Raw genomic sequence first — 27,269 nt, 5'->3', positions numbered from 1 at the left:
TGTATTATTAACTAAAATAAATGATAAATTCACAGGTAACAATGTATTAACTATTTATTATTAACTAAAATAAATTATACATTCACAGGTAACTATGTATTAATTATGTATTGTTTACTAAAATAAATTACACATTCACAGGTAACAATGTATTAATTATGTATTATTAACTAAAATAAATTATACATTTACAGTTAACAATGTATTAATTATGTATTATTAACGAAAATAAATTATATATTCACAGTTAAAAATGTATTAGTTATGTATTATTAATTAAAATAAATGATACATTCACAGTTAACAATGTATTAATTATGTATTATTAACTGAAATAAATTATACATTCTCAGGTAACAATGTATTAATTATGTATTATTAACTAAAATAAACTATACATTTACAGGCACCAATGTATTAATTATGATTATTAATTAAAAACATTATACAATCACAGTTAACAATGTATTAATTATGTATTATTAACAAAAATATATTATACATTCACAGCTTACAATGTTTTAATTAAGTGAAATAAATTATACATTCACAGGTAACAATGTTGTAATTAAGTGAAATAAATTATACTTTCCCAGGTAACAATGTACTAATTATGCATTATTAACTAAAATATATTCTACATTAACAGGTAACAATGTATTAATTGACTAAAATAAATTATACATTCACATGTAGCAATGTATTAATTATGTATTATTAACTAAAATAAATTATACATTCACAGGTAACAATGTATTAATTAACGAAAATAAATTATACATTCATAGGTAACAATGTATTAATTATTATAAACTAAAATAAAAAATTGACTACAATAAATTATACATTCACATGTAGCAATGCATTAATTATGTATTATTAACTAAAATAAATTATACATTCACAGGTAACAATGTATTAATTAACGAAAGTAAATTATACATTCATAGGTAACAATGTATTAATTATTATTAACTAAAATAAATTATACATTAACAGGTAACAATGTATTATTAACAATAATACAAACAAATTACAATTAGATGCAACACCTTTTATTTACTCACATTGGCAGCAACAACGAATATCATTTTACCACATAGAAATATCTAAACAGTCTGACAAAATAAATATGGTTACACTGACGTAGCATCGGTTTTTCCTGCCCGGGGCGGTCATAAAATTTGTCACCGCTCACCCCCGCTGGCATATAATTACCTGTTTGCCCCCCTCCACGGCATATATTTACCTGTTTGTACTCCACCTCCGCTGGCATATAATTATATATCTTAGCTCCTGCTGCTGACATATTATTACCTGTCCCCCCCCCCCGCTGGTATATGAATATCTATTTAGCCCCCCTCCCCCCTGTTGGCATATGACAACTTGTTAAAACTTTCAAAATTCCAAAAAGCCTTTAAAATATTTATTTTCATTGAGCTAATGTTTACACAATCACCTTTAGTTTAATGTTTACACAACCCCCCCGTTTTTTCTAAAATGTTAATTTAACAATTTCTTTTCAATAATTTGAATAATTATAATAAGTATGTAAAGATTCATCTGAATGGAATTATATAGACGTTAATATCAAATAAAAGAAACCAATTTTTTTTTCAAAACAAAAACGTGTAATTCAAATCATAAAAAATGTTAAATTAAATTAATTAGTTACACAAACAAATATAATAATAAATGTTATGAAATGAGAAAATCATTTTATTTACTTTTTTCTTATTGTAAAAGTCCGAATTTTCGCCAAATAACATGGCTGTATCAAAGAGAGGAGAGGCCGATGCAGTTTTCTTTCCTTCATAATGTTATAATTAAGAGGCCGAGCCTCTCGAAGAGAAAAAACGTCTTGTATTTACGCTTTTTTAAATAATTGTTGTAAACCAGTTTAAAAAAAAATTAAGAAATAGAAAGTCACACATTTAAGAAAACATGTTTTTATATAAAATTAAATGAGAATATTTAAAATTTGAATTTATAAATTTAAATGAGAACATTGTAAAGCATGAAAATGTTATGAGATGATAAATTCATTTTTGTTTACTTTTTTATTGTTGTTATTTCCGAATTTTCACAAAAACATGAGAGGATAGTCCGATGCAGTTTTCTTTTATGTTTCTTCATAATGTCATTATTAAAATGTTGAGTTTTCTGAAAAGAAAAAAAAAATGCTTGTATCCGTGCTTTTTGAAATCCGTGTGTGTAATCGCTCGGTTTAAGTGCAAAATTTGCGAAATTTATTGTTGTTAGTATTGTTTCAATCCTTTTTAAGTAGTAAAAAAATATCTTAAATAGATGTATTTGTAGTAGTGGGAATCCCAGCTTAAGTGCTTTATAGGTAGTTTTAGAAATAGAAAGTTATGTATGCCTATTTTGTTTCCCATCAGCGATTTAGCGGGGTCAGAAAAGGTTAAGATATTTCTTCAGTCAATCTGTAGATGTATCAGAATTTTTGTAGGAATTTTTTACACCCCTATCACGAAACTGCGAATAAAATATTTTAAAAAAACTCGTAATTTCTCTTTTAAAAGTGGGGTATTTATTTTCTTTATGGATTATACTTCCAAAATAAACTATTAAAGTTGTATGAAAAGTAATAGAAATATTATTTTTTATTTTTTAAAAAACAGTAATGAAATCAATTGAATTTTACGAGTTAAGTATTTTTCAATTTTTAAACTTTAAAAATCTATCAAAATTTTTCTATTGACTCTATTTTTACGATATTTTCAGAGTCAATGTGAAATTTTACGCTCTTTCCAATAAACCGAATATAATATTTTGGACAAACGTTTTTTTTTAATTCACGCCCCCCCCCCATTTTGAAATGTCTATTAAAAAGTAAATAATTAATTTACTCACCAAAGTTTTATATATCACAAATTGAAGATAAAAGATCAATAAATAATATATTCAAATTTAAAACAAAAAAGTAGTGTTTTTTAGAAATTTATTGGCAGTTTAAAACCTTTTTTTTTTAAACACGTTGTTGTTTGTTGTTTTTTTTTTTAAATGAAACCTTGCTCCTTGATCCTTTAAGTGAAAAAAGAAATTAGGGCTTGAATTACATTTTTCGAGTAGTTATAAGCTTGGAAAGAAAGGGGGTCAATATTTTTCACGAAGTTTCTGACAAAACAATTAACTAAAATATATTATACATTCACAGCTAACAATGTTTTAATTAAGTTAAATAAATTATACATTCACAGGTAACAATGTTGTAATTAAGTGAAATAAATTATACTTTCCCAGGTAACAATGTATTAATTATGTATTATTAACTAAAATATATTCTACATTAACAGGTAACAATGTATTAATTGACTAAAATAAATTATACATTCACATGTAGCAATGTGTTAATTATGGGAATTATTCAATATTTTTCACGAAGTTTCTGACACACATAGTCAACCTGTCTATGACAGACAGCATTTCCCGTCTCAACTCAGTATCAAACCCCAGTGCTACATCAGTCAATTGTTCACCACCCATTCGTTTCTTTTTGCAGATACGATGTTCCATGCTTATCCCCATTTCAGAGCAGAGTTTTTTTGACTCGTCTATTGCAGTATCTCAACGCCGCCAGCCTTACAGAACTTTGTTGCGGATCCAGCCCCTTTTCTTGAAGATACATGGATTTCTGAGCGAATAGTTTCCCAAAGGCTCAGAAATAAAAGAAACGGAAACGACAATACCGAGTTGAGAATTAAAGATGCGTCTGATTTTGTGGTTGCCTTTTCTCCTTCTCTGTAAGCTGACGACTTCCAATAATTTTTTTACCACAACATTTGCAGCAGCTGCTCGACTACTCGATCTAGTTTCTACAGTCTGCTTGATTCTTAGACCGGTCAACTAAATCAAGACGTCTCAGGGATGTGTAGATGCAGAAAAGAACGAGAATAACCAGGTCAGTATGCAAAAAAAAAAAAAGCATAAATAAATGTAACAGAGTGAACCACTGTAGAAGTGGCATGTACACAAGCCAGATTTAATGAATGGTTAATGCATTGCACAAATAAAGCTTTTGGGTCGATTCGGAGATTCGTTTCTGCACACCTGATCGGTGGCCTGCCATAATAGCAGCATTGTCAAATGCCTGGCCAATACAGTCACCAATCTGAATCCTTAATTCTCCAATTCTCTCAAAATAAGTTTAGAAATGTCTTGTTGTTGCAAAGAAAGAAAAGGTGTACACACAACTTCAGCTCACTGCAGCGTGCAGCATCGTCGTCCGTCAGTACTGCCCGTAGACTAGCAGTATCAGAATTTTTGTAGGAATTTTTGACACCCCTAACACGAAACTGCGAATACAATATAAAAATCTCGTAATTTCTCTGTTAAAAGTGGGTTATTTATTTTCTTTATGGATTATACTTCCAAAATAAACTATTACAGTTGTTTTAAAAGTAATAAAAATATTTTTATTTTTTTTTTAAAACAGTAATGAATTTTCCGAACTCAATATTTTTCAATTTTTAAACTCAATATTTTTAAATTTTTAAATTTTAAAAATCTATCAAAATTTTTCTATTGATTCTATTTTTACGATATTTTCAGGGTCAATGTGAAATTTTATGTTCTTTCCAATAAACCGAATATAATATTTTAGACAAACGTTTTTTTTAAATTCACGCCCCCCCATTTTCACGCCCCCCCCATTTTGAAATGTCTATTAAAAAGTAAATAATTAATTTATGTTTAATAGGTTTATATATCACAAATTGAAGAGAAAAGGTCAATAAATAATATATTCAAATTTAAAACAAACAAAAAAAATCAGTTTTTTAGAAATTTACCTGTAAAGTCCGAAGTTTAAAACCTTATTTTATAAGAACACATTTTTTCTTTTTGTCTTTTTTTTTTTTTTTTTTAATGAAACCTTGGTCCTTGCTCCTTTAATTGAAAAAAAAATTAGGGCTTGAATTACATTTTTCGAGGAGTTATAAGCTTAGAAAGATAGGGGGTCGAATAATTTACGCCTCTCATTTTGAAATGTCTATTAAAAAGTAAATAATTAATTTATGTTTAATAGGTTTATATATCACAAATTGAAGAGAAAAGGTCAATAAATAATATATTCAAATTTAAAACAAAAAAAAAATCAGTTTTTTAGAAATTTACCTGTAAAGTCCGAAGTTTAAAACCTTTTAAAAAAAAAAAAAACACATTGTTTTGTTTTGTTTTTTTTTTAAATAAAACCTTGGTCCTTACTCCTTTAATTGAAAAAAAAAATTAGGGCTTGAATTACATTTTTCGAGGAGTTATAAGCTTGGAAAGATGGGGTGGAATTATTCACTATTTTCACGAAATTTCTGACACTGCTACCCGTAGACTCGTCTGTCCCCATCTGCTCCATTGGCCTGTTTTTTTTTGTTTTTTTTAATAAAAGATAGAGTCTTCCAAATTTGCATATGTGCGCGAGAGCACACGAGATTCTGCGAGACTGCATTGTTATATAAGGCCGCAGACGCCATCTTGGACCCTTTTTAGCATCATGACGCTGCATCGGCAAAGCGCACACCGAGGCTGTTGGAGAGGTAAACCTGTGTTCCAACAATTTTTGCCACATGTCCTCCGCGCTTTTACCTTTTGTCTCGATGAAGCAGAGAAACGACTCCTTCACTGTCACTTTATTTCTGCCAATTTTTATGTAGCGTAACACCTCACTCATCTGGTCCTTGTAAGATACATCAGGAGTGCTATAAAAAAATTATGCAAAAATATTTGCTTTTCTCGATCTGATCGATAATTTTCTTTCTCACCTGCTTTGCCAAAATGCTTACAAATTCATTTTGAATTTCTGGTGACGGATAAGAAATAGCGATTTTCTTTCCCAGGTTAACATTCTCCAAATGTTAACGGAACACAGGGTCATACTTGGCCAATAAATTTACTAATTCTTAAAAAATTTCCTTTTGTTTTCTTGATCGCTTTCATCATTATGGATGTCTTCCTGGTGACCCCGTATTGCCAGATTCTGCCTGGCGAGAAACCTGATAATGTCCAGCAATCTAGCTTACTACTACAGCAGTAGGTGTATGAGAAAGTGGCTATTAAAAATGATGATCAGAACTTTAATAAGTCAACTTACTATTTTCAAAATGTAATTAAAACCCTGTTTTTTTTTTCAATTAAAGAGACAAAGACCAATTTTTTAAAAATAAATAACAGGTTTAATAGCAAATTATGCAATATTTTTTTAAAGCGGTTTTCTTTAAAAAAATATAAAGAAAATCAACATATTTTGACTTGCTTATAAATATATGTATGTATATAAATGCCAAAAAAAAATCACTTACTTCAAGAATATACTATTAAATGGGTAGTTCCCTTCTTCATTGTTAAGAATTTATCCATATTTATATTTTAAATTCCAGATTCTGCTTGGCGAGAAACCTGATGATGTCCAGTAAACTAGCTTAAATTTTCCGCCACTTCTTAGTTTCCTTCTCAATAAGATGTTGCTCTACTTTGTCAACTACGTTTCCTTCAGCAAGACGGATCTCTAGATCCTTCCAGTTGAGAACTGTTTGAGCAATATCAATTGGATGTAAAATGATTTTTCATTTCAGAGACATTTGTAGCATTTTAGAACACTTACCACAAATTATTATATTCCTCATAGAAATAAATTCTCTAAGATGTGTCTAAGCGATTACGAATAGTTTTACAACCTTGCAAGTCAGACTTCGGGTTCGTAAACTGTTGCAATATTTTGGCCCTTTTAATGGGGTATGATCCCACACAGTCGGACGATTCTATTTATAAACGATGATGCTAAGAACTGACGAATCAAATTAATTCATGTTCTGCTACCAACCAATCAGAAACCAGAATTGCTTCATAAATATTAAACCTTTTCTGGAGCAATTTCACATATTCTTTCCCGGGTTTCGACACGGTAAGAATATTTTGTTCTGTGGAACTGTCTACTACAAACAAGTCACCTACCAGGACTTGTGTGTAACAGCGAACCATCTGAAATTCAAAATGGCTTACACTTCTAGAGGTTATGGGCCCAGCACGCTTCCACTGCGCAATGTAAACAAAAAAAAAAATATCTACAATGTAAGACTAGCTTGGAAATGATGATTATTCATAATTTTAAGTTAAATTAATGTACGAAAATTTAAATTTAAAAATAATTGTTTGTGCTTTTTTTTCCGGCAAGATTTTCAAGGTGTCCATATGCAATCGCATAAAGCAAAATGAAAGTCGAATAAAACAAAAGGAAAATATCATTTTTAGCCTAAGTCTAAAATCTCACAATATTAGTTTAAATATTTCTCACAATATTAGTTTAAAGTATTTCTATTATAATTATCTGTATCTTGTTTTTTGTTTCATTTTTTTTTTTTGCATTAAAACAATATTAATTCAATAATTACAAGAAACCTTCTCTACCACCTATAGCAATGGCCAACGACTCTTTATCTGAGAGTATGTCTTTCAAGCTCCTTGGCCTAACGTTCACAGGAAACATGAGTTGGAACAATTACATCGAGGGCATTGCCAGGGCCGCTGCAAGGAAGGTGGGCTCTCTCTACCGTGCTAGAAAACTACTAACACCCGAAAGTATCCTGTACCTCTATAAGGCAACCATTCGCCCATGTATGGAGTATTGCTGTCATATTTGGGCCGGTGCATCGGCTACTAGTCTCTCGCTCCTTGACAGGGTTAAAAAGAGAGTCACAAATCTGATAGGCCCTGAACTGGCATCTAAGCTTCAGCCTCTGTCTCATCGACGAAACGTTGCATCCCCCTGCCTGTTCTGACGTGAACACCCTCGACAGACCCGACAAGCTGCAAAATCCCACCCCCACACTGTAGAGATCCTTAGATGTAAAAGATCTTTCTACTCTGGTAGTTTCTTCCCCAGAACCGCTAGACTTTGGAATTCCATTCCAGGTCACTGCTTCCCCAACTGTACTGACATGCAGAAGTTCAAGTGCAACGTGAACCAACATCTAGCTGCCCAAATCCCTACATAGTACCCCAGTAGTTGTTTCCTCTGATAGTAGCCCCCTACACCAAAGTGGCAATGTGCCTTGTTTGGGGTGAAAATGTAATAAAAAAAACAAAAAAAAAAAACAAATCAATAGTAATAACAGGCATTAGCGTGGTGGCAGGGGGGGGGCTGCCCCCGCCCCCCCCCAGTCAAGGTTTCTGGGGGGCGCCAAAATGAGGCAATTCTTTAACATAAAGTAATGCATTTTAGTGCTAAAAATGCATCAACGGGGGCATCTGGAAGCCTTAAAATGGCAAAATTTTCCGAGGCTCCGCCCCGTACCCTGCTGGGGGGGGGGGGTTACAGCGCCCCCAGACCCCCAGCTGCATTTTTTCGCGACTTCGTCGCTCATATCCGGCTTCGCTCGGCCGTTGGGGGGGGGGAGGCGCCAAATCAGTGATTGGCCCCTGTAGCCATCAACCTCCCACCACGCGTTTGATAACAGGGCAAATATTTATGACTAGGATAAACACATGAACATTCTTTGGTAAAGAGAATGTATAGAATAGTTAAGGATGCATTCACATCCGTTCTTAAGTTAAGAATTGTTTTCTCTATAGTAACTATGTTATTTAGAAACTCATGTTTAAAATGGAGAGGGGGCTTTGTAAACTATTCTGTTCCTATACCGTTTTATTTTGCATAACAATCGTTAATTATTTTCAATTAGCATTCAAATAGCATTTTGCCAACTAATGACAAATGCAAATCGGCTTTGTTTTAAACGAGAAATGCATTTGTAGTTGTTTCATTATTTTCAATCGATTAAAAGGAAAACATTCGAGAAAGGTATTTAGAACCCCGTCCCCCCGTGTATTTAATATATGTCCCTCCCACCTACACACTTAGTGCATTTTCTGTTTTCGATCGGTAATTGAATCGGAAAAACTTTGGAATTATCTCATCACTATATATATATATATATATATATATATATATATATATATATATAATATATATAATATATATATATAATATATATATATAATATATATATATATAATATATATATAAAATATATATATATAAAATATATATATATATATAAAGCTGAATGTGTGTGTGTGTGTGTGTGTGTGTGTGTGTGTGTGTGTGTGTCTGGTCACGAATAGGCTCCTGTATGGTTGACTATTTAAAAAAAAACTGATTAAATATATAATAGAAGATGTATCGATACACAGAAATGGGTATGTTTGATCTGGCACAACGATAGTTCATAAAAATTGTGGGGTCTGCGTTCGCGCCTGGTCCACATAGTATAGAAATAAAAAATTAAAAAAAGGACGTTTTTAAGAACACTTCGATAAGTATTTTTCAACTTAAATAGGGATGGTATAATAAAATTGTGGGGTCTGCGTTCACGCCTGGACTCCATAGAATGGAAATAGACACAAACTTTAATACCCCCCCCCCGGATATTGTTAAAGAAAATCTCTCCCCCCTCTCTCTGGCTTTCTTACTCTTTCTATTTTCTCTCTTTGTGTCTCTATTTGAGAATAGAGAAAGAGAGAGGGAGAGGGAGGGAAAGAAAGAGAGGTGAATAACGTGGACAGTGGACACGTTTGCAGAAGAAGGGTCAGCTGACCAGATGACGTGGTGTCATGTGATGAGGTTAGCTGATTCTTTCTTGGCAGTTTGGTTTCGGGTGTTGAAGAAGACAGACGGCTTTTCAGCTGTCCCCCCCCTGGGCTGGGGAGGACGCTGACGTGTACGATCAAGCAAGCAAGGTTCACCTCCATTCTGTGTCGACCTCTGGGAGGTGAATAAAAACATAAAACCTTAATTATCATCTTGGAGTGAATTCTTCATCCAACAGGCCAGCCCCCCTCCAAGAGACGATGAACACCAGAGGAACAACCGACGACACATGAATAAAGGTATGTTAAGAAATGCATGTACACAAACACACACCAACGACGACATGAACAATAAGATTAGAAACTAGACGATCACGTACGCGAATCTCCTTCTTGACACTATTCCCTTTATGATACAATCTCCTTTATGACATCCCACTATATAACAATATTTGATATATGTCTCTATTGCACGCACACTAATTGCAATTTTTTTTGTTTTCGAAAACATATGCAGACATGAGTAATTAATAAAAAGACCAAAACAAATCGCTAATTAAATATTTAGAAAAAGAATCGGAATCGGGAATCGTATCGGAATTTAAGACAGAATCGGTAATTGAATCGGAATTGGGAAAAAATTTTGAATAGTCCACTGACTAGTATATATATATATATATATATATATATTTATTTAAATTGTAATTCAATGAATTTCAAAAAACTCTCATGGAAATGAAATGAAGTGGTTGAGTTTCATATCAAAGAATTTTTATTATTCTAAGCAAGACAAATAATGTTTTAGAAAGTTTATCTCCTTAACCTATAGGGTTTCGATGTCTACCATCTCATCAGAGGAGTGAAAATATTAGCAAATAGTTATAAAGGTATGCACCCTATTTGCTAAAGTCAGTGAAATTTTGTAAACCTACAATCTCACGTTTACATAACCACTGATTGTTAAATAAAAACTATTCCGAAGTATATATATATATATATATATATATATATATATATATATATATATATATATATATATATATAAATAATTATTTTTTTAACTATAATAATGAAATACCTACAGACACTAGTGTTCCATCCTTTCGGGATTCTTCAGTGCAGGGTGTCACGATTAACACCAGCCGAACGATTCAAACCCCGCGACACGAGACATCTCTGGCTCGATTAGCGGAGACCGTATCCATTCGGCTACCATTAACCGCGTGAAATAGCGTTGAATTTTAAACAATTTAATTTTAAATGTTCATTACGTCAGTCACACAGTGATCCAATCGTTATACGATGATCTAGTCATAAGAGCTAAATTGACGGACTTTTAATTCAACTGAAAGTGCTCAACGATAAGAAACGAATTTCTTAAAGGGGCTGTCATAATTATTTTTTTTAACTATAATAATGAAATACCTACAGACACTAGTGTTTCATCCTTTCGGGATTCTTCAGTGCAGGGTGTCACGATTAACACCAGCCGAACGATTCGAAACTTTATATACACACATACATAAGTCTACATACATATACATGTATGCATATATATATATATATATATATATATATATATATATATATATATATATATATATAGAGAGAGAGAGAGAGAGAGAGAGAGAGAGAGAGACCTATAGGATCGGACAAAAGGACACCGGACAAAACCCACCAGCTAATTAAAACAAAAACAGATAAAATCCCAAATGAATCAAAAACATTAAAAATCACTTTTTATTTTTCTATTTTAATTTAATTAAATTTAAGTTAGACACTGGGGAACTAATTTTCGCGTTTAAATAAAAAGATATATCAAAATTTGAATTTAACTTTAAGTATTATGGTATATGTTATGGCAAACCACTTATAATTCAATGGCTGTAAGTTTTTTTTTTTTTTTCAAAAATAAACAATTATAAACAGAACGACTCATAGAAATCTATCTGTATTCTTTTTTTTTTTTCATTTTAATATACTTTCATAGAAATGTTTCTGTCACAAAAAACTATTTTCTTTACGTCACAAGTGTCACGCTCATACATGAATTCCATAGCTAATATAACATAATACTGACCCAACGGCTCACGCATAGTCTAGTATATATATATATATATATATATATATATATATATATATATATATATATATATATATATATATAGTGTTATAATGGAATAATTCCAGAGGAAATCCGGGTACGAGAGCTCAATGTGGTAAACAGAGCAATAACATAAAAATATAACACGGAAATTACATAATTGTCGATGCAATAATTTATTTCAACCTTATGGTATTTTCAAGCATCTAAACCAGACAATTACATTTTTGATACATTTTTGAGTATCAAAAATGTAATTGTCTAGTTTAGATGCTTGAAAATACCATAAGGTTGAAATAAATTATTGCATCGACAATTATGTAATTTCCGTGTTATATATATATATATATATATATATCCATTAATTCCATAGGTAATATAACATACCCCAATTCCATGGCTAATATAATATACCCCAACGGGCCACGGATAGTCATATATATTTAATTTTTAATAGTTTTTATAATTTTTTTGTCTGTAAAATAATTTACACCGCTAAACTACACATTTGCAAATTTTCTTTTTTTTTTTTTTTTTTCAATATTTTCATTTCTAATGTCAAAACAACCTGATTTCTCTTTCATATTTTTTGCGATGCTTAAAACCTCACCTTTTTTACACGTCCGTCGAGTAACTATTCTTCTGATGTCTCTCAGGGCTTCAAAGTTTTTTGGTTGGAAAAGGAATTTATTTGTCGGTTGGTTGGCAATGTCCTTTAATTCGGCATACGAGACGTTTGGACCAATTCCAATGACGAAAAGCTGAATGTCTTCGTTGCGGCATTTGTCTGCCTCTCTCTTAGACGCCGCTGGGTTTGTGGAGATGCTAGTCGTCAGAAGTATAGCGACTCGTTTCACACCCGGACGCGCACCACCATAATAGCTTCCGAATGCGGAAGCTCTCACTATTCTGAGGGCTTCGGCAGTGTTAGTTTCGTTCATAGCAGGTTTTATTTTCCTGATCTTTTTATTAATTGAGTTTTTATTCACGGATTCTTTCAATTTGATGTCGACAAACACTCCCGTTCCGAATACCACGACGGCGACTCGAACCTAAAGCAAAAATAATGAAGAAGAAAACTTAAAAAACTGACAAATATTCATAATGTATGACCAAATAATTGTTGTATATCCAGAGTGTGTGTGTGTACATATATATATATATATATATATATATATATATATATATATATATATATATATAAAGCCAGAGTGTGTGTGTGTGTATGCATATGATGATGATTGCTACGTCTTGTCAGACGAGTGCCACTCCCTCAGACACTTAAAGTCCATAAACCCAAAAATGACTTTTTTTTTTTTTTTAGTCCTACCGGTGAATTCACATGCTCAAGCAGGCATGACATTGAAGACGGTGATTGAGATAAATTATTACATGCTTCCACCATTTCAAGCCTCCATGCGTCACAACTTTTCCATCGCCACAGGACCACTTTTATAGACAAATGCCTGAGGGAGTATCTATACAAAGATGATGTTACAGAGTCTTAGCTTTGTACGACAGCTAAGTCTCTCTCTCGGTTCAAAATGTTGAGATCCAGCAACAAGCAAGAGCAAGATAGCCAGCAACAAATTAAACTGCAGACCAGCTTAATGCGGGTACTGGTCTCCCGCTTTATGGTTTTTTTAAATCATATATTTGCTTCTTCTAGAAAGGTTGCCTTCACCACGGCTTACGGGAGCCCTCGCTACACAAACACACACACACACACACACACACACACACACACACACACACACACACACACACACACACACACACACGGCGCTAGTTGGATGATGAACCCGAAAAAGGGTTCATTCGCCCTTTGAAAGATTTTGTTTCAAATCCATCAGGGAGACTAGCCACTCTCCTCACCAAACAAGTTTGGTGGGAGACGCAGTTTAGTCACCAGTGACCCGACCATAAGGCGGGTAGTATATATATATATATATATATATATATATATATATATATATATATATAAAATAAAAATGTATGTCTCCGCAGTAGAGTGAAAAGCATATCTTATTTTTCTCTTATTAATATTACTGGATTTTTTTCCTTGTACACATTTTTGTGAATTACTCCATGGATTTCTGCCTTTGGATTATTATGGACCATCTTCTTCCTTGGATTTTACTTGTGCAAATGGAAATTCAATTAACTTTCTTGAAGTTTTATATTTGGATTTTACCGTCACTGGATTATTTATCTTCTACCAGACTATCCATTCATGTGTAATAACCTTTTTCTTCACCATATTCCCTCTTCTTCACTTTTTTTGTTATCAAGTAAGATCTTTGACTTACTTGTTGTTTCATCAAATACTTTTGCATGCAAAATCCGATCTCGCATTTTGCTAATTCCACCCTCTGATGAGAAGGAAAGTATTTCTTCGAAACTCCGCGGATTAAGGACTATCCACTAATCTAGTGTTTCCTTTTCAGATTAAATATGCTTTTAAATTCATTTCAAAGTGTTTTTTAACATGTTTTATTAACTGTTTGCTCGTATATATATATATATATATATATATATATATATATATATATATATATATATATAAACAAATGATTAATAAAACATGTTAAAAGACATCTTGAAAAGAGAGTTAATTTTAAAAAAAGGAAGCACAAGATAATATATATATATATATATATATATATATATATATAGCATGGGTACCCGGCGTTGCCTGGGTATTTGGAGGTGTGTGGAGCAAAAGAAATGGTAGTATGGTGGTAGGAAGATAGGCTCGAACCCGTAACGTGAAGGACGAAAAGAACGGGAAAAAACGTGACGTCTTTGCTGTTACGGCCACCGCCAAACCGGAAGTGACATAGGTTTTAATGAAGGCTAGACAATCGAAAAGAGGGGATGACATTCGAAAATATCGGCGAAAAAAGCAACACCCCCTGCAGAAATGTGCCCAGTTGAGGGTGAAGAAATTAATGTTTTTAGCCAATTTTTCGGCATGTCGAAAGTTTTAGGCAGACATGCAAATATACATACATACATTCATATATTAGTAACCCAAATTTTCAAACCGATGAAAAAGCTTGTCCTATCTCGGAATTCCCTTTGTGTAAAATTTCAAATGTTTAGACCAGAAATTTTCTGAGTAATTTGGTATAGACCGCAGAGGTCAATTTTTTAAAAACTTTGACCCCTATTATGACCTCGTGACATTTATTGTTTTGGGTTCAAATCAAGTTATTAAGTTAAATCCATCTCCAAGGAACCTATATCTAAAATTTTACGTGTTTATACTCGAAATTGGGCTCAAATCCAGTTATTAAGTTAGATCCATATCCAAGGAACTTATATCTAAAATTTCAAGTGTTCAGACCCACAATTGGTGGAGGAGTTTGGTAGAGTTCTCAAAGGTCAAATCGTTTAACTTTGACCCTTTAATAGCAAAAGTTCTGGCCCACAATTGGTGGAGGAGTTTGGTAGAGTTCTCAAAGGTCAAATCGTTTAACTTTGACCCTTTAATAGCAAAAGTTCTGGCCAGCGACGGATTACAAAGATTTCTCCAAATCTCCATACCCTCTATATAAAATTTCGAGTCTGTAGAATGTAAATTGACAGAGTTATTGTGTAGGAAAATGTACACATACACATACACACACACTTTTACTTTTTTTTACACAGGAATCACCACATTATCAAGGCCAAGAGGCCACTCAAGGATAAGGGTTAAAGAGTGTACAGTAGAAATTGGACATTATAGTAATCATTAGTAATGAAAATTCGGTAAATTTGATAACTTATATGGAACGGCTCATCAAGAACTTATTTACGTTAGACTTGAACACAACCATATTGTAGTCAGCTGGAAAGCAGGAAAACGGAAGACAATTCCACAGGCGTGCAGTTCTAAGAAAGAAGCTTTGTTCATGGAATCTACGTTTAGGTTTAGGCACAGATAAAGAGTGGGGGGAATTATTGATAATGTTTACAGCTAGACGAGTGTTTCTTGTGAAAGTTTGGCGAGGGGGGACCATAGACTGAAGCTCAGTCGAACACTTTCCATGAAAATAACGATAAATCAGAGACAAGCCCGCGACATCTCTTCTGTGAGAAAGAGGTTGCGGGGAAGAGAAAAGGACATCTCCTACGAGGCTACGAAGTCTATTTTGAACCCTATCAAGGCAGGACAAGTTCTTTCTAGCAGCTCCTCCCCAGATGTGGCAACAGTATTCCATCCTTGGACGTACCTGGCTCTTATATAGATAGAGAATTGCATCAGCAGTGAGATATCTACCGGATCGATAGAAAGATCTCGCTTTTATAGATATACTAGCATTTTAGCCCGGCGTTGCCCGGGTGTTTGGAGGTGCATCTTGAGCAAAAAAAAAAGCCATCAATTTTTTAAACTTAGACCCCTATCAAGTTATTAAGTTAGATCCATGTCCAAGGAACCTCTATCTAAAATGTCAAATGGGTATACCCAAAGTTGTCGGAGGAGATGGTAGGGTTCTCAGAAGTCAAATCTTTGAACTTTAACCCCGTAACAGTCAAATTTCTGGCCGAAAACGGATTACAAAGATTTTCCCAAATCTCAGTACCCTGTATATGAAATTTCGAGTCTGTAGACTGAACATTGACAAAGTTAGTTCGTAGGAAAATGTACACAGACAGACACACACAAACACGTTCACTTTTATAGATATATAGATAGATAGATTATATATATATATATATATATATATATACTAGCATTTCAGCTCAGCGTTGCCCGGGTGTTTGTAGGTGTATGTCAACTACAAAAAAAGTGGTCAATTTTTTTAACTTTGACCCCTATTATGACCCCTGAACATTTATTGTTTGGGGCTCAAATCAAGTTATTAAGTTAGATCCATGTTCACGGAACCTATATATAAAATTTCAAGTGCTGAGACGCAAAATTGTCGGAGGAGTTTGATAGAATTCTCAAATGTCACATCGTTGAACTTTGACCCCTTAACAGCCAAATTTCTTGCTGAAAACCCATCACAAAGATTTTTCCAATTCTTTCTACCCTGTATATCAAATTTCGAGTCTGTAAACTTAAAATTGACAGAGTTATTGCGTAGGGAAATGTACACACACACACACGTTCACTTTTATAGATATACAGATATAGATGGGTAGATAGATAGAATAAATGTATATATGTATATGTATATTAGCATTTCAGCCCAGCGTTGCCCGGGTGTTTGGATGTGTATGTTGAGCAAAAAAAAAAAAAAATGGTAGTAGGAAGGCAGGCTCGAACCTGTACCGCAAAGGAGAAAAAAAACGGGGAAAAAGACCTGACGCCTATGCTGTTACGACCACCGCCAAACCGGAAGTGACATTTTTAAAAATTTAGGCTAGACAATCGAAAGGAGAGGATGACCTAAAAAATATCGGCGAAAAAAAGCGACTCCCCCTGTAGAAAAGTGCCCAGTTTAAGGTGAAGATATTACTGTTTTAGCCGATTTTTCGATATTTGTCGTCTGAAAGGTCGAACTTCAAAACGATACTGATGTTAAGAAAATCCGTCGCCTTGGCAGACATGAAAACATACATACATACATAGATTTATATATTGGTAATTAAAATTTTTTGACCAAAACCGATGAAAAAGCTTGTCCTATCTCTGAATACCCTTTATGTAAAATTTCAAGCGTTTATACCAGAAATTGTCTGAGTAATTTGGTAGAGACCGCAGAAGTCAGTTCTTTTTAAATTTGACCCCTATTATGACCTCGTGACATTTATTGTTTTGGGTTCAAATCAAGTTATTAAGTTAGATCCATGTTCAAGGAACCTATATCTAAAATTTCAAGTGTTTAGACCCCAAATTCTCGGAAGAGTTTGGTAGAGTTCTCAATGGTCAAATCGTTGAACTTTGACCCCTTAACAGAAAAATTTCTTGCCGAAAACGGATCACAAAGGTTTTTCCAATTCTCTCTACCCTGTATATGAAATTTCGAGTCTGTAGACTGAACATTGACAAAGTTAGTTCGTAGGGAAATGTACACAGACAGACACAGACACTTTCACTTTTATAGATATACTAACATGGGTGCCCGGCGTTGCCCGGGTGTTTGAAGAAAAAATAACAAACAAAAAAACTGTTAATATTTTAACTTTGACCCCTATTAGGACCCCTTGACATTTATTGTTTTGGGCTCGAATCGTTATTAAGTTAGATCCATGTCCAAGGAATCTATATCTAAAATTTTAAGTGTTTAGACCCAAAATTGTCGCAGGATAATGCGATTTCTTAAAGGTAAAATCATTTAACTTTGACCCTTTAATTTCCAAATTTTTGGCCGAAAAAAGATCACGTCGATTTTCCCAAATCTCAATACCCTGTATATCAAATTTCGAGTCTGTAGACTAAATATTGACAGAGTTATTGTGTCGGGAAATGTACATACACACACACACACACACACACACACGTTCACTTTTATATTATATATATATATATATACTTCGGAGTAGTTTTTATTTAACAATCAGTGGTTATGTAAACGTGAGATTGTAGGTTTACAAAATATTACTGGCAGTAATATTCTATAAGTTATCCCATCTAAGCAAGAATTGCTCGATATGCAAGATAGAGCAAATAAATTAAATTGTAATTCAATGAATTTCAAAAAACTCTCATTGAAATGAAATGAAGTGGTTGAGTTTCATATCAAAGAAATTTTATTATTCTAAGCAAGACAAAGAATGTTTTAGAAAATTAATCTCCTTAACCTATAGGGTTTCGATGTCTACCATCTCATCAGAGGAGAGAAAATATTAGCAAATAGTTATAAAGGTATGCACCCTATTTGCTAAAGTCAGTGAGACATGGAAAGTCAAAGTGAAAATAATACATTTATCAGAAGTTCTGTAGCAGGAGGATTTGTAGAAAAAGGATATGAATGTTTTTGTTGATCCAACTTGCTTGGTAAAATCCATATTATACGTTCTTTACATCCGTTTGGTAATAATTTCCAAGCCATATACTGGGTAATCCGCATAGCTGTGTATATATCCGAATCGGGCAAGTGCTTGTTTAAATTTGTTTGTGTCAAGCGATAATAATTCAAAGTCTGGTGGAAACCTTTTCATTAGAAGTTTATATTATTTTTAGTGGGGTGAAGTGTTAGGGAGAGTAGGTAGTGGTAAGTGGTAGGAAGTAGGGTGAGATATATGTGCATATTCATCCTTATATACACATGAACACACATATACAAACACACACATACACACAATATACATATATACATATACATACAAATACACATACACACAACATATATATATACATATACACACACATATATATAAACATATATATACATATACGAACACATACACACATAAACATACATACATGTATATAAATGGATATCTCTTCAAGTAGAATCAAAGAATCATAACGCTTGACCGGTCGCTTAATTGAGGTCAGGTCGTGTACAAGATATAGGGACTTATAAGTGAACGTGTGTGTGTGTGTGTGTGTGTGTGTGTGTGTGTGTGTGTGTGTGTGTGTGTGTGTGCCTGGTCACGAATAGGCTCCTATATGGTTGACTATTGTAGAAAACTTATATATAATGATAGAAGATGTATCGAGACACAGGAATGGGTATGTTTGATCTGGGTGAACGGTGGTTCATTAAAATTGTAGGGTGGGGGGTCTGCGTTCACACCTGGTCCACAAAGTATGGAAAAAAATTAAAATGAAAAAAAAAAAAACGTTTACAAGTTTTTTTGATATAGATGTACATAAGAATACTTTGATAAGTATGTTTTAACTTAAATAGGGATGGTATGATAAAATTTTGGGGTTTACGTTCGCGCCTGGCCTCCATAGAATGGAAATAGGCAAAAACTTTAATAAAGACTTTTCATATCTATCTGCGTAAGTATACTTTGATAATTATGTTTCGGTTTGAAGAAATATGGTATAATAAAATAAATTAATTAAGAAATAATATCCGCGTGATGTTCAGAGGGCAAAAGAAAGAATGCGCAGGCATTTCTTGGAGAAGAGATGCGCAGAGAGGAACACAGTCAAAGCAGAGTTGGCTCTTGACTTGACACATTTCTTCAGATACCCAGTGACATATATATATATATATATATATATATATATATATATATATATATATATATGAGCAAACAGTTAATAAAATATGTTAAAAACACTTTGAAATGAGTTAAAAACATATTTAATCTGAAAAGGAAGCACTAGATAAATGGATAGTCCTTAATCCGAGGAGTTTCGAAGAAATACTTTCCTTATCATCAGAGGGTGGGAATTAGCAAAATGCGGGATCGGATTTTGCATGCAGAAGTATTTGATGAAACAACAAGTAAGTCAAAGATCTTACTTGAAAACAAAAAAAGTGAAGCAGAGGGAATATAGTGAAGAAAAAGGTGATTACACATGAATGGATAGTCTGGTGGAAAATAAAATATCCAATGATGGTAAAATCCAAATGTATAACTTCAAGAAAGTTAAAAGAATTACCATTTGTACAAGTAAAATCCAAGGAAATCCCGTAATTGGATGAAGATGGTCCATAATAATCCAAAGGCAGAAATCCATAGAATAATTCACAAAAATGTGTACAAGGAAAAAAGGAAAAGATTCTAATAATAATAATAATATTCCGAGACATACATAAATATAAATAAGAAACATCAGGGAAGAGAAAGAGGAGAAAAAAGTGATGATAAATTAAACATAAAATATAAAATAAAGGGAAACAAAAGTCAAAATGACCCAGACAGAAAATGTTAAAGGCGCGAAAAATATATATAGAGCAAAATAATATAGGCCAACAGGTCATTACTTAAAAAATGTCAGCAAGAGTTGTTAGACGAAACTAAATGGAAAATAAATAAATAAATAAATTAATTAATTAATAAATAGAAAATAACTAATAAATAAAGAAAGAATAAATAAATAAAAAATAATAAAAAAATAATAAAAAATAAAGTATAAAATAAAATAAAAATAAAAAACTAAATAAAAATTATTTAAGGGGAGAGGATGCAAATTCAAGAAAAAGCAACAACAAAAAAAGTAAGTAAATGCATATAGTAAAATATAACAAGATATGAAAGTGTGGGTAGATTGATATATTAGATAGATAGGAAAGTTTAAAGAATAAAGCAGAAAATGTAGATAAATAACCGGCCATGCAAAGAAGAGATAAAGAATTAAAATAAAGGATTATAAAGTATTAAGAAGTATGTAGAAAAACGATAAAGCTAAAGAAAAAAAATTTATGTCTATATAAAGGGTAAAACTAATAACTATGTAATTTCAAAATTGCCATAATTAAATTTGGACTTATGTTTACAGAAAGATATATATATATATATATATATATATATATATATATATATATATATATATATATATGAACAAATGATTAATAAAACATGTTAAAAGACATCTTGAAAAAGAGTCAAAAACATATTCAATTAAGTAAGATCCGTGACTTACTTGTAGTTTCATTAAATACTTTTATATGCAAAATCCGATCCTGCATTTTGCTAGTTCTTGCCCTCTGATGAGAAGCAGAGTATTTCTTCGAGACTCCGCGGATTAAGGACTGCCCACTTATCTTGTGCTTCCTTTTTTAAAATTGAATATGTTTTTAACTCTTTTTCAAGATGTCTTTTAAAATGTTTTATTAATCATTTGTTCATATTATAAGCTCTATTTCCTTTTCGGTTTTATTGAGCTTTTACATCTGGCTGAGTTTATTTTACTTGTAAATATTAACTATTTAATATTTATAATATATTTTAAGTTTACCATTTTGATTACCTTGGTAAACTTATTGTAATTTTTATTATATATATATATATATATATATATATATATATATATATATATATATATATATATATATATATATATATATAGCCAATACAGTTTAGTTTCCTAGAAGTACATCCAATGAAACAACATGTGTCTACCAAAAAGTGCTCAATAAGTGAACAGAGCAGGTATATGAAATTTATTTATACAAACATTGATGGCTACATATGCGCATACATGTTTCTGTAATCACACGCGTTGAGGGATTACGTCTTCAGGCCAAGAATTATCGTCGAGAACTCTCTCTCTCTCTCTCTCTCTCTCTCTCTCTATATATATATATATATATATATATATATATATGCACGTTTCATTAAAAAGCACAGACAACTCTTGCTTATTTTTCTTGTAATCCTCCTTTTCTCTTTGTCGGACCATCTTCCGACCGAACGTTTGTTTCCAAGTGAAAAAAGACATTTCCCATAATCGCGAACGTTTTCGACATCCATTGGTCATCCTCAGGCGAGTAGTAAAAAAAAAAAAAAATAATGAAATTGAAAAATGAAAATAGTGAGATGAAATGAAAAGATGATTAAAAGACGATTAAAATCACTTAAAATCACTAAATTACTCAAAAGCACTTGAGGAGCGTGCCCTCCATTTCATTTTGAGTCTGGTTAATCGTTGGTTTATCAAAGTGGATTAACAATGCCTCAAAGATATATATATATATATATATATATATATATATATATATATATATATATATATATATATATATATATATATATATTAGTAAAACTACTTAGTAATAAATAATGATATTTATAACTAAAATATAAAATTCGTAGTTGAATTGTCTGCAAGAAGTCGTGGCACAATGCAAACAATTCAACTACGAAATTTATATTTTAGTTATAAATATCATTATTTATTACTAAGTAGTTTTACTAATATATATATATATATATATATATATATATATATATATATATATATATATATATATATATATATCTTTGAGGCATTGTTAATCCACTTTGATAAACCAACGATTAACCAGACTCAAAATGAAATGGAGGGCACGCTCAAGTTGCGCGAGCCTTTTCTAGTCTCACACAAAAACACGTGCTCACATTTCAAGCCACTTTTCTTTTCATACACTCACATTCATGCGCATACACACACAAACGCTAACGTACACACACATACGCGCACATGTACGCATACATGGGCAACGTCACTTCCTCTTTAAAGCCACACATGCGCAAAGAACACCGGAAATATAAAAGCAAGAAACCTAAGCTTTTGTTCCCTTTTCGACTTAGCTCCTGAACTGAGCAGTTGATAGACTATTCGCTCTCTTTCGGCGCCCGCACGTGTCACGTCACCTGCTACTATGTATGGGGCATGAGCTAACAGACAGTACGTACACTTTATACGTTTTCTATCTCCATAGCTAGGATTGACTTTCTCTCTTTCTCTCTCTACAACAATAGACTTTCCTTCTCACCAGTTAACAGCAAAAGACGCACTCCAAACTAAACACTTGCTGTACCCTTTTCTTTCATTTGTTTCTTCATGAAATAAATTCCTGTTCATTTAATTCAATAAATGCGTTGTTCGTTCCTTCCTCAAAGCAATTCATTTTTCCTATTTTGCGCACCTCAACAAATTTGTGACACCCGAACGCGAGAGGAACATGTGTGTCCTTCTATATCCACAAGTCCTGCAACAAACCGGCGACCGACTGATGTGAAACGAACATGCATGGTGACTCTACATTTTTGAAATGTATTGTTTTGAGCGAGATGCGCGTTTTATTTGATAAAGAAAAAAAAAAAGAACATTTCAACAAAGGAAAACAAGTGAACAACAATGACGAAACTCGGCAGAAAAATAAACACGGAGCTGTTGGCTTCATACTGAAAATAAAGAAAAATTCGAGCTTGACAAACACTTTTCACGGTTTCCTGACATTACCCTGCAACAAACGCGAGGAGCAAAATCACATAGGCCTATACCCATTCCCTCCCACACAGCAGATGCAACAACAAAGAAACAATTACAGGACATCCTTATCATCACATAGGAAGAAGTTGAATCTACAATACGAGCTGAGATGCAACTATAGCAGTATCAGAATTTTTGTAGGAATTTTTGACACCCCTAACACGAAACTGCGAATACAATATAAAAATCTCGTAATTTCTCTGTTAAAAGTGGGTTATTTATTTTCTTTATGGATTATACTTCCAAAATAAACTATTACAGTTGTTTTAAAAGTAATAAAAATATTTTTATTTTTTTTTTAAAACAGTAATGAATTTTCCGAACTCAATATTTTTCAATTTTTAAACTCAATATTTTTAAATTTTTAAATTTTAAAAATCTATCAAAATTTTTCTATTGATTCTATTTTTACGATATTTTCAGGGTCAATGTGAAATTTTATGTTCTTTCCAATAAACCGAATATAATATTTTAGACAAACGTTTTTTTTAAATTCACGCCCCCCCATTTTCACGCCCCCCCCCATTTTGAAATGTCTATTAAAAAGTAAATAATTAATTTATGTTTAATAGGTTTATATATCACAAATTGAAGAGAAAAGGTCAATAAATAATATATTCAAATTTAAAACAAAAAAAAAATCAGTTTTTTAGAAATTTACCTGTAAAGTCCGAAGTTTAAAACCTTATTTTATAAGAACACATTTTTTCTTTTTGTCTTTTTTTTTTTTTTTTTTAATGAAACCTTGGTCCTTGCTCCTTTAATTGAAAAAAAAATTAGGGCTTGAATTACATTTTTCGAGGAGTTATAAGCTTAGAAAGATAGGGAGTCGAATAATTTACGCCTCTTATTTTGAAATGTCTATTAAAAAGTAAATAATTAATTTATGTTTAATAGGTTTATATATCACAAATTGAAGAGAAAAGGTCAATAAATAATATATTCAAATTTAAAACAAAAAAAAAATCAGTTTTTTAGAAATTTACCTGTAAAGTCCGAAGTTTAAAACCTTTTAAAAAAAAAAAAAACACATTGTTTTGTTTTGTTTTTTTTTTTAAATAAAACCTTGGTCCTTACTCCTTTAATTGAAAAAAAAAATTAGGGCTTGAATTACATTTTTCGAGGAGTTATAAGCTTGGAAAGATGGGGTGGAATTATTCACTATTTTCACGAAATTTCTGACACTGCTAATGCAACTATGCACACTGATAAACTCACAACTGGAAGTTTCGTTAAAAGCCATCAATTGGACACCCCGTTCAACACAAACAAATGCGCAACTAGCGCTCGTGCAGACAATATACACACACTACTGCAGACTCACTTACGAAGGCACCGGCAACGTCAGACAACGTCAGCACAAACAAAAATTTTCCTTCCAAATGAACAATTCACTTCATTATCCAAGCAACTCGTTGCACATGTCAGCACAAAAAAACAAAGAAGGAAATGTCAGCCTAAAAAAAGAGTAAACGCTTTTTCCACGTGTAAGTAAATACCTTTTTGTTACGAACACACTCCGTTTATTTAAACAACCACACCAAGAGCAACAAAATAGGACGAAAAGTTAATTGCTCAAAACATTACTTATTTAATATATATATATATATATATATATATATATATATATATATATATACACTGCATATTTTTCCCCCTGGGAAGGGGAGTATTGCCCGTGCCTTTTCTAGTCTCCCACAAAAACACGCGTTCATATTTGAAGCCACTTTTCTTGTCATACACTCATATTCATGCGCACGCACACACACACACACACACACACACACACACACACACACACACACATGTACGCGCACATGTACCCACACATGGGCAACGTCACTTCCATTTTGAAGGAAATCCACATTAGTGCAAAGAACCCCGGAAACAACTATAAAAGCAAGAAACCTAAGCTTTTGCTCCCTTTTTGAACCAACTTCCGACCTAAACGGTCGACGGATCAAGTGCACGCCCTTTCGGGGCGCGTGCGCCCGCGCACGTCACGTCCTCTGCTACTGTATGTGGGGCAAGAGCTAACAGACAGTACGTACACTTTATACGCTTTCTCTCTCCATGAACTGGATTGACTTTCTCACTCTTTCTTCCCTTTTACCTTGGTTCGTCAACCAGACAAGTTCGCGTCCACAGCTCTTGGCTTGAAGACATTTCCACGTGGACAAGTACCACCATGTGCGCGCGGCTTTACTGAGGTTAACCCTCTCTCTCTCTCTTTCCCTTTCTACATGCTGGACTGCCATTTCTCATTCCACTACTTCATTCCTTCTTTTCCACGCACGTAATCGTCAACAACTGAATGAACACTTGTTTCACCTAAACCCTTTATTTTCGACATAAAATAAACGACACGTTTATTTTATTCAGCAATTGAGTTTTGTTTCCTTCTTTCCATTCATTTCATTATTTTTTCTTGTAGCGAGTTAAGGTATACGCACCTGTTCAGGACCCAAGCCAATGTCGCTGTTTTTAACCAGGTAGGAGACAAATTCCAATTCTTCCTTGAAGTCTTGGCTAGCAATGCTTTTTGACCCATCTAGAATGAACACGATGTCTACCGGTGTTCCTGTACAAATCAATTGCCTGACTGAAATATAAGACAAAAAAGCAGTAAATAGAAATTACCGTAAAAACACATAGCCAATCTAATTTATAAAAGGTTGTTTTAAAGGATTAGGGTTAGGGTTTAGGTTAGGGTTAGGGTAGGTTCAGAGTTTGGGTTAGGTTCAGGGTTTAGGTGTGGGCGCTGGAGCAAGCTGGAGGCACCAAAGACTGGAAGGCTGCAGGAATGAGCAGGAAGCCGCTGGAGTGAGCTGGAAGCCACTGGTGTGAGCAGGAAGCCGCTGGAGTGAGCTGGAAGCCACTGGAGTGAGCTGGAAGCGCTGGAGACTGGGAGTGAAGTTCGTTGCTGGTGGGTTTCAGGAGGCAGGCAGTAGTGAATCGCATTAGTGAAAAAAACTTTTAGGTAAGGTTAGGGTTAGGTTAGGGTTAGGATTAGATTAGAGTTAGAGTTAGTTTTAATAATTTTTAAAGGGTCAAAATCTGAAAAAATGGGTGCTTCTACATTATTGGGATATGATTTTGTAGTCGATAAATTGATTTTTCAGATAAAAAACAACGGTTTCAACTGATTTTTTTGTCAATTCTAATAAATTACAACGGTATCTCCTAAACTATGCAGTTAAAATTACCTGAATATTACGGAATTATTAAAAAAAGCAAGGAAAATCCTCAAAGAGAGGAAAAGAATCCAACTAGCATCATCAGAATCCATCTATGAATTCTGACGATGCTAGTTGGATTTTTTCCTCTTTGAGGATTTTCCTCTAGCTGAAACAATTTGTAAACTCATTCTGGAGTCACAGTAATAAATTTCCTATATACTGCTCTGACTACACATTGAGCACTCTAGTCCGTTTTTTTCACCACTGGTAAATATATATATATATATATATATATATATATATGTATATATATATATATATGTGTGTGTGTGTGTGTGTGTGTGTGTGTACATATATATATGTATATATATATGTGTGTTTGTACATATATGTGTGTATATATATGTATATATATGTATATTCGCACCGTGTATATTTGTGTGTGTGTATATGTGTATTGGGGTCGAGAGGGCTCACGTAAGCCGTGGTGAAGGCAACCTTTCTAGGAGAAGCAAATCTCTGATTTAAAAAACCATAAAGCGGGAGACCAGTACCCGCATTAAGC

The 27,269-nt window shown here is 32.9% G+C and overlaps 1 protein-coding gene across 4 annotated transcripts in view; it reads right to left on the bottom strand.

The window, feature by feature from the left end:
- The window catches only part of LOC145271186 (matrilin-1-like), a 98,241-nt gene that overhangs the window by 12,725 nt on the left and 58,247 nt on the right, over positions 1 to 27,269 (bottom strand). For 2 of the 4 annotated variants that reach the window (XR_013865735.1, XR_013865734.1), the window contains 3 exons: positions 25,979 to 26,127; positions 12,315 to 12,756; positions 2,057 to 2,163 (listed from right to left, as the gene is read on the bottom strand). Coding sequence is in view for 2 of the 4 variants with exons in the window: in XM_080126722.1 (XP_079982848.1) it covers positions 2,147 to 2,163; positions 12,315 to 12,756; positions 25,979 to 26,127 (608 nt within the window). In the remaining 2 variants the exon portion in view is untranslated. Of the gene's footprint in view, positions 1 to 1,694; positions 2,164 to 12,314; positions 12,757 to 25,978; positions 26,128 to 27,269 lie in introns of those variants that run through there. The other 2 variants (XM_080126722.1, XM_080126721.1) reach the window with 1 other exon arrangement.

Source organism: Euprymna scolopes, chromosome 46 (genome assembly GCF_053919585.1).
Source record: "Euprymna scolopes isolate OS-2025 chromosome 46, ASM5391958v1, whole genome shotgun sequence".
Lineage (NCBI taxonomy): Eukaryota > Metazoa > Mollusca > Cephalopoda > Sepiida > Sepiolidae > Euprymna > Euprymna scolopes.
This window is presented reverse-complemented; position numbering and strand designations above follow the sequence as displayed.